Raw genomic sequence first — 10000 nt, forward strand, 5'->3', positions numbered from 1 at the left:
CATATATATGCTCGTACGTAGATAATATTCTTCGGTTTATATATATACATATATATTATGTAAGAAATAGTGCCTTTTTATACGGAAAATTTTATTATTGATTGTATATAAATATAAATATAAATATAAATAAATAAATAAATATATATATATATACTTTAGATAACAATAGATAAAATATTATATGATTTAATTTATTTTTATATATATAATTGTGTTAATTTTATCTCAAAGAAGAGATTAAAGTATTGGTATCTTTAATCTAACGTTTAATCTATCGTTTCAGAATGGAAAAGAAAGAAAAAAAATCGGTTTTGAAAATAAAACAAAAATGGATTAGACATGTTTACAAGAGTTTAATAATCGTATAAAAAAAAAAAAAATATATATATATATATATAAATATATATATAAACGATTTTATTATTACTTATTATAGTTATATAAACGATACAGTGTTATTATGATACTATATAAAGGAAACGTAATGGAGGAGAAGTTCTTTTTTTTTTCTTTTATTTTTCTTTTTTCTTTTTTTTCTTTTTTTTCTCTTTTTTTTCCTTTTTTTTTTTTAAATATTTTTTATTTTTTTAAATCACTATAAATAGAATTCCGATAATGATAAGTCGTCGAATAATGAATGTATATGCGTTCTGATATGCAAACAATGGTATACAGAGAGAATCGTTTTTAAATAAATAAATAAATAAAGGAAAGAAAGAAATAAATAAACTAGCAAAGGAATGATAATCAGATAAAGAAAGTCATTATTTATTTGCACGCATTTTCATCATTCTTTTTGTTTCTTTCTTTCTTGCTTTTTTGCTTTTTCTTTTTTTCTTTCTTTCTTTTTTTTCTTTCTTTATCTTTTTCTTTTTCTCTTTCCATTTTCAATCCGTGCATCGTCAATGACGACGTATAAACGTTGAAACGAGATTAATGCAAATTTAATTTTACAGAATTATTAATACGTTATGTATGCGAAATGAATGATAGAGAAAGAACGGGGAAACACTTTGGAGACCGAGTGGCTGACTAAACTGTTTCTTAAATGAAAATAAATACACATTTATCGTGAACGATCTCAATACAGTTATGTTTACCGTAACCATATAAATTACGCGGGAAATTATGTTGTAAATAAGAAAAATGATAGGGGAAAGATATCGCGGTATAATTATCGACAAATAAAATTTCTATTTTGAGTTGCATGTATCCTATCGAAGTATTTCATCTTCGCGAAATGCGAAAGAGAGAGAAAAAAAGAGAGAGAGAGAGAGAGAGAGAGAGAGAGTGCGTGCGTGCAAGTGAGAGAAAGAGAGAGAGAGAGAGAGAGAGAGAGAGAGAGTGCGTGCGTGCAAGTGAGAGAAAGAGAGAGAGAGAGAGAGAGAGAGAGAGAGAGAGAGGGAGGGAGGGAGAGAGAGAAATTAATAAAACATGGCCGTCCTCGTATGTCTTCTAATCTTCTCGAAAAAGCAGATTAACACGACGACAGCTGATAGCACGTCAGAGACACGCTGACGAAACGATCGTTCGTAATGTAACGTAATGTTTGTAAGTGCGCTTTAAGAACATTTACTGCGGGCGCATGCGAACGATATTTTCAAAACGGCCGGCGTAGCGGCCGCCACTCGGAAAAAGTTTCTAATAATCGTTTATTCGCTCGTTACCTATTTTTTTTTGTTTTTTGTTTCCTTTCTTTCTTCCTTCTTTTTTCTTTTTCTTTTATTTTGTTTCGTTTCGTTTTATTTCGTTTTTCTTCTTCTTTTTCTTTTTTTTTCTTTTTTTTTTCTGCTCCGAAATATTTACAAGTGCGCCAGCCGTGTCCGTTACCATTGTTATTTCTGTGACTGATCTATCTTGTTTTGTTATATCTTTCTTCCTTTTTATCATCTTCTTATCTCTCTTTCTTTCTTTTTTCATCCTCTTTAATACCCTTCGTCTTTCTGCAAAATATTCTCGAGAGAAAAAAATCTTAAGATCTGTTAGCGCTGATGTGTATTTGGTTCGTAGTATATCTCAAAGTTTGAGGGGAAGAAGGGAGGCCTGTGACCTTCGGGCATGGAGGACCACGAGATTCAGGAGCTGGTGAACTTCAATGATGACGTCATCGTTGGAGCCGACCTTGCTTCCTCCTCCTCATCCGACAGTAAGTATTACCTATTTCTTCATCATAGTATCATTAGCGTCATTTTTATTATTATTATTATTATTATTATTATTATTATTATTTTTTTTTTTCTCATTTATCTATTATCTATTATTTATTATCTATTATTATTATTATTATTATCATTATTATTATTATTACTATAATTATTATAATTATGATTATAATTGTTATTGCTGTTATTGTCATCGTCATTAGTGTCGTTGTTGTTATCGGGAATAAGAAACTTGGAATATTTATTGATATCGAAAAATTCGTATAGATTAAGAAAATATTATAAATAATATTTTTCGTCATTTCGATAAGAGAAAACGGAATGTAATTTGTTTTTTTTTCTTTTTTTTTTTACTTTCTTCCTTTCTTTTTCTTTTTTTTTCGCTTGAATAAGTACGTTTTTCAAAGAAAAATTTCAAAGATGATATTAGAAATTATATCATTTTTATATATATCGTAGCATTAAGAGAAACGTGAAACGATTGACGATATTGAATAATTCTATATAGATTAAAAAAAAATGAAAATATTCGATTTATATTAGTAAGTAAGAAATATGACGAAAATTTGTTGAGTTTTTTTTTTATTTAAATTTGATTTGTAAAAATCGACGATTAATTTCGAATATTATTTGATGATTTTTAAACAAACGTTACAAATTAGACTGTTCTCTCTCTCTTTCTCTCTTTCTCTCTCTCTTTTTCGTGCTGTTTTGCGATTATACAACGAATCGTGGACATGTTTCATCGTCATAGCACAGGCAAAAATTCGCACATAACGAAGTGAGTCGCGAGATAAGAACGCGCCAGGCAAAAAGATAACCCTGAGACCCTCGCCTCTCTCTCTGCCCCTCTTTTTCTCTTCCCCCCCCTATCTCTCTCTCTCTCTCTCTCTCTTTCTTCCCCTCTTTCTCTGTCCTCCCTCTCTCTCTTTCTCTCTTTCTCTCTCTCTCTTTTTCCTTATTTCTTTCTTGCTCTATTATGCGCACGTTCTATACGAGTGTATAAGTAGTATCAAAATGGCAGCCGTGCGATCTAGAAATTGAAAGAGATTATTGCTCTTATTTCTTCTGTAACGAAAATATGTGATTTCGAAGAAAAAAAAGAAAAAAAGAAAAAAAAAAAGAAAAGAAAAAAAGGAAAAAGACCTTGTTTCTTTTTTTCTTGCTTTTTTCTTTCTTTTTTTCTTTCTTTCTTTTTTTTTCTTTCTTTTTTTCTTTCTTTTTTGTTTTCGTAATATTGAACACATTTTTTGAACATTTCGATTTTGATTGCGTGGACGCGCGATCGATGTGACGAGATAGGAAAAAAAAAGAAAAAAAAAAAAAAAAGGAAAAAAAAAGACAGTGAGAAACTTTATAGATAAGATAGCGTTCGACGTCGAAGAAATTTTTATGCCTAACTTATTATAAATGAAAAAAAAGATTCGCAAAAGGTGATACTCTTTTTATTCGAACGATTGTTAAATCTACTTTCGTGTCAAAGTTAAACGTTTTTCCTTTTTTTTTCTGCTTTTTTTTTTTTTTTTTTTTTCCATTGAAACATTTCCGAGCTGTCGTAAAATAATCGAAATATGTCTCGTAAGATCGATCTACAAATCGATTAATTTTACGTTTCTCGTATCTCCGTGCGATCATTAAGATTAAACGTAGTACAATAAATTCGTCGAAACGTACGATTCCGTGTTTCTTGTTCTTTTTTTCCTTTTTTCTTCTCGCCAAAATATGAAATTTTTCGAAACAGTCCGTACCTCTCGTAGTACGGTATTTTTATAAATCTTTCATATATTTTCAAACAAAAAAAAAAAAAAAAAGAAAAAATTTACAGAAAGTGAAGAAACACTTTTGAGATAAACGAATCTTCGTATCGCCTTTTGTCGTATCAAAATTCAACATTATTTTTTCAAAAATATTTCAAAAAATATTACATCTCATTAATCCCATAAATAATATATCTCATTTTTGATCCAAACAATTCATCGAACAATTGTCCTCTTCAATTCTGTATATTTTTAAATGTTCCGAAAGTTAAAGGAAACCATTCATCAGATAAAAATGATTCAACACGTCTGATTTTTTCGTTGCCAAAAATTTGGATATTTTTCAAAATAATCGTACGTCTCGCACGATCGATCTTAATCAACCCGTTTCGTTACTATGCATTTTTAAAGGTTACAAAAGGTTAAAAAAAAAAGGTTTATCGTGATAAATGACGTAGGGTATCTCTCTTTTTTTCTTTTTTTTGCCGATAAAAATCGACATTTTTCATAATAATCTTACGTTCAACGCGATCGATCTGATGGTAACGAACATCAAAAGTATTATGTTCCTCATCTCTATGCAATTTTACAAATTATAAAAGTTAATGTAACATATTCGGAATAAAAATTATTCGATGATACTTATTTATCAGGGATTAAGAAATCGATATTTTACGAAATGATCGTTCGTTTATCTCGTATTATCGATCTCTCGTAGGTAATATATACGTTATATATATTTTATCTTTATGCATTTTTAAATATTAGTAAAGATAGAAAAATAAATTAGACAAAATAAACGATTTGATATTTCTCGTTTTTTTGTCTTTTTCCTTTTTTTTTGTTTTTTTTTGTTTTGTTTTTTTTTTTTTTTTTTAATGAGAATTCGACGTGCTCAAAAATAATAGTTCTCGTCTCGTATGATCGAACTTGTTGAACTTGAACTTTACGTTCCACGTTCCTGTGTATCTTTCTGTTTTCTTTTATAGGTAAAAAAAAACAGAATTTTTTTTTTTCTACAGATAAACGATTCAATATTTCTCATTTTCGTTTTTCTTTTCCTTTTCTTTTTTTTTTCGTCGACGGAATCGAAAATTTTTCAAAATAATCATTCGGCACGAATATTCAACCTTACTCAACAAACTTTAAACGTCCCATCTCTATATATTTTTCAAGGTTAAAGAAAGCAGATAAACTCTTTAGAGATAAATGATTTAATGGTTCTCGTTTTTCATCAGGAGAATTTGACTTTTTGTTTCTTTCTTTCCTTCTTTGTTTTTTCTTTTTTTCTTTTCCTTCCTTTATTTATTAATTTTTTTTTTTTCTTTTCTTTTTTTTGTTTTTTTTTCTTTTTTTTTTTTTGGACAGATACTTTTAAGAAATAATCATACGCTCGACGTGATCGAACTGACTCAACAAATTTTACATATCCGTTTTATATGTATTTTTTAAATATCGGAAAAGCAATTTTTTCTTATTGTTCTTTTTTTTTTCTTTTAACGAGATAAACGAATATATGTTTTTCATGAATATATATTTTTATTATTATTATTATCACTATTGTTCGTTTTACGTCGTTGACCTGACTCAACAAATTTTGCACTAAGTAATCTCCACATTTTTCAAGTTTCGTGAAAGCGATTGAATTTTTTTTTTTATTTTCTTTTTTTTTTCTTTTTTTTTTAAGATAATCGATTCAACGTGGTCCTCATTTTTTTCGCCGGAAAATTTGCTTTTCTTTTTTCCGTTTTCCTTTTCCTTTATGAGAGAAACATCTTTTGGAAACAATCATACAGTTTTACGCGTCTGGTCTCTATTATAGTCTTCAAGTTTTGAGAAAATAAATTAATTTAATTTTGTTTTATTCTTATTTGTTAAAGATAATTAATTCAATAATACACTCTTCATTTTTCGGTGAAAGATTTTTTTAGATTTTTTCTCTCTCTCTCCCTCTCTCTCTCTCTCTCTCTTTTTTTTACATAATCCTACGTTTCACGTGATTGTTCTGTCTCAATGAACATCATGCGTCTAATCTATATACATATATTTTCTCAAAATTTCAAAAAAGCTAATATTAATTTTGGTCGAGATAAACGATTTGATAATATCTTATATATATATATATATATATATATATATTTTTTTTTTATTATTTATTATATTTATTTTTATTTTTATTATATTATTTTTCTTAAGCTTTTTGAAATTCTTATTTTTCATTCATTTCATCAATCTAAAAATCTAAAAATCTAAAAATCTAAAAATCATAATCAAAAGTATACAATTTCTTTCTTTTTTTCTTTTTTCTTCTTTTTTTTTTTCGTAACACACATCCTTGGCATCGATCAATTCGTATCCATCATTACGTAAGTTCACTAGCGGTGAACAAATAAGTTAAGTTCATTGGCGGTGTCAAATAGTTGAGATCGTCTTTTCACAATTTACCGGGACGGTCAAGTTAGAGGGCAAAGGTCGAATTCGGCAGAGGGGGCCACGGCAGGTTTTTCACTTTTGACCTGACTCTCTCATTGACGTGTTACGTGTCTCGTCTATGTATGTGTATATGTATATATGTATGTATGTATGTATGTATGTATGTTATAAATATTTTCAAAATTAAATATTAAATAAATATTTTTAAATAAAATAATAAAACTTCATATCGGAGTATTATAAATGATTTAATTTCTTTTTCTTTTCTTTTTCTTTTTCTTTCCTTTTATTTCTTTCATTTTTCTTCTTCTTCTTCTTCTTCTTTTCTGGCGGGAAATATCAACATTTTTAAAAACCAATATTTCGTGTCACGCGATCAAACGTAACTTAGAAATTTATTGAGCGTTGCGTGTCCTCTTCCTAATCTTCCCCCTTCCCGTCGTACACCCGTCCAACCAGTTTCGCTCCTCCCTTTATTTATACATTTATAAATAAGGTACAGTGAAACTTAATTAAAGTATTATAAATGATTTAACGTTCTTCTATTTTTTATTCCCTCGCGGGAAATTTCAACATTTTTTTAAAAACCAATAGTTCACATTTAGACAGGATCAATGGCTTAATGTGACGATTTATCGAACATTACGTATTCCCCTTTACGTATACGTTTTTTTCTCTTTTTTTTCATTTCCTTTTTTCTTTGTTTTTTTTTTTTTTTTTCTTAAGCTACAACAGAAATTAATATCAAAAGTATTATAAATCATTCTTCTTCTTCTTCTTCTTCTTCTTCTTGTTCTTTTTTTCTCCTTTCTTTCTTCCTTTTCTTTTCTTTTATATCCTTCGGAGGGAAATTTCGACATTTTGAGAACTAATAGTTCGTGTCACACGGTCAGACCTGACGCAATGTCGTGACACGTGCATTACGACGTTCTACGTTTCTTTATGCATTTTAAAAACTCGTCTTACACGTCGCCAATCGATCGGCAAACATTTACTTTGGTGGAACTCTAGTACGTGAGTTTAGCCGTTTAGAACGTTCATATGTTCAGAGAATTGACAATGAAATGAGATGCAGCGCTGACCGAAAAACATTCGATGGAATTAACGTACCGTCAACATAAAGAAAAATGTTGGTTAGTTCGATCAATAGATCCGATCGATCGATCGATCGATCGATCATTATTCATCCTTTTTTCTTAAAGTTTTTCTCGGTATATGTTTTGCTAATGAACGTAATAAACATATTCGACTAACCATGACATTACTGCTTTACTTATGAAAAGTTTTTTGCGAAATATTATTCAAAATGGCGAATGAGGAAGACGATGAGGAGTATCTCCTTCCCTTCCTCCCTCTCCCTCTCTCTCTCTCTCTCTCTATCTCTCTCTCTCTCTCTCTTTTTCTCTGTACATGTATGTGTGTGTATATGTGCTGTATGTAACTCATTATTAATTCTTTTTCTCTACGAAGATATTTGTAGAGTGAACAATGGAGAAGAAGAAAAGGAAGAAGATAAAAAAAAGATAAAAGAAAAGAAAAGAAAAGAGAAAAAAATGTCGATGAGATAAGCATGAACAATTTCAAAAGGATAATTCTCTTTTCTGAGGACGATTTATCTTTTTTCTTTTTTTTCTTTTTTTTCTCTCTCTATCTATCGTCATTTAACATATCATCTTGTTACTGCTGTTGCTGCTGCTGCTGCTGCTGTTGTTGTTGTTATTGTTGTTGTTATTGTTCATAAACAAAGGATGTGTTCCTTTCGATAGCTCAACGATATAAATATATATTAGAATGTGCTCGATGACTCATTAAATGATACTGGTTAACTGTATTTAACGTTTATTTTGGAGTAATGAAAACTATCGTGAATGTTTATTATCTTATCAATTGGATATATACCAATGATAATATAAAATTTGGGAAAACAAAATTTTTCCCCATGGCCGAGCAATAAAAAGGAAAAAATAATAGTCCTTGAATAAATGACAATTTGAATGGAGGGGAAAAAGAAAGAAAGAAAAATAAAAAAAAAAGAAAAAGGAAAAAAAACGAAAGAACAAAAAAATAAAAAAAAAAAAAGGAAAAAAAAAACGAAAGAATAAAAAAATAAAAAAAAAAAGAAAAAGAAAAAGAATAAGAAACCAAAAAGCAAACAAACATTTGGATTTTAAAAAAAAATAACCTTTCAATGTAATATTTGTCTTGAAATAATATATCACCGTACAAAGAAATAAATCAATAGATGTCAAGATTTTGTTATCTATGATTTTCTTTCTTTTTTTTTTTTTTTCTTTTTTTTATTTGTCTCTTTCTCTCTATTCAGGAATTCATTGGAAAAAAAAAACGACCGATGCAGTGAATATGTGAATATGTGTTTCTTTCTTTTCTCTTATTTTTATATTTTTATTTATTTACTTTTTTCTTCCTTTCAAAATATCCATTGCAATGATCTATAACTTATTAAAAGTTGTAAATAAATAAAGAATATGTGCGTGTGTATGCATGCGTGAGAAAGAGAGAGAGAGAGAGAGAGAGAGAGAGAGAGAGAGAAACGAAAAAAATTAGCATAAGAGTAACCTTATAATTGAAAATAAAACGTTTGTTTGGCCATTAAATATTTCCATCCTCGTTATTCTCGATTCTTGACGAGAAGCTGAGCTCTGTTTCGAGTACTTAATTACTGTCGTCGTTTTATCTCTAATCGATTCTGAACAGAAGAGTGCTTTTTGTTTTTTGCTTTTTTCTTTCCTTTTTTTCTGCCTTTTTCTCTTTCTTCTTCGTTTTCTCAGTAACGAGTTAAAATATTTTTGCATTTTTTTTATATTCTTTATTTTATTTTTTTTTTTTTCTTTTTGTTTTTAATATTTTACCCACTCTCAAGATATAGACGAGACAAACGGACGAACGAAGAGTGAGAGAGAGAGAGAGAGAGAGAGAAAGACAGAGAAAGATTATGTTCATTCGAATGATCGAATGGTTATTTCCACGATCTTGAAAAGAAATTCAGACATTCATGGACCGCAAATAAGTCACGCGATCGAGTGTTTACGTGAGATAAGAAACGAAATAATGAAAAGTTCGAAGAAAGAGATATTGAGACATAGAAATAGAGAGATAGAGCCATATACAAAGAGAGAGAGAGAGAGAGAAAGAGAGAAGGAGTGGGGGAAGAGTACAGTTGATCTTCTCTTCTTATTAATTCATTTGTTTCTATCATGATACCGTTAATTTACCGCTTTCTCCATTTTTCTTCTTGTTTCTCTTCCTCGTATATACCAGCTCGATTTAATTTTTAAATGAACATTTATATAAACGTCATACATATATATATATATATATATATATATATATATATATGCGCGCGTGCCTATGTGATAAACGTCATATATATATATATCTGACATTTATCATTTATATGATGTCCACTTTTTGAAAATAATCTACATAAAATTATCATTATTGTAGTAATTCATTCGTTGGCGATAGATCACTGAGTTCGTTACCATAAGCGTTGTCGAAATCTTTTTGAAAGAATCTAAAGCTATGATAAATAACTCGAGTGTTCGCGTAATAAGGAAAAGAGAGAGAGCGAGAAAGAGAGAAAGAGAGAGAGAGAGAGAGAAAGAGAAAGAGAAAGAGAGAAAA

General features: G+C 29.1%; 1 protein-coding gene across 3 annotated transcripts in view; it reads left to right on the plus strand.

Moving 5' to 3' along the window:
- The first annotated feature begins 1448 nt into the window (after positions 1-1448).
- Positions 1449-10000, plus strand: part of Hnf4 (Hepatocyte nuclear factor 4) — a 55352-nt gene continuing 46800 nt past the window's right edge. For 2 of the 3 annotated variants that reach the window (XM_035862242.2, XM_035862244.2), the window contains exons 1-2: positions 1450-1554; positions 2014-2149. In XM_035862242.2, the coding sequence (XP_035718135.1) occupies positions 2062-2149 (88 nt within the window). In that variant the 5' untranslated portion in view covers positions 1450-1554; positions 2014-2061. Of the gene's footprint in view, positions 1555-2013; positions 2150-10000 lie in introns of all 3 variants that reach the window. The other variant, XM_085661382.1, reaches the window with a different exon arrangement.

Source organism: Vespa mandarinia, chromosome 14 (assembly GCF_050613455.1).
Source record: "Vespa mandarinia isolate Hongniang chromosome 14, ASM5061345v1, whole genome shotgun sequence".
NCBI lineage: Eukaryota > Metazoa > Arthropoda > Insecta > Hymenoptera > Vespidae > Vespa > Vespa mandarinia.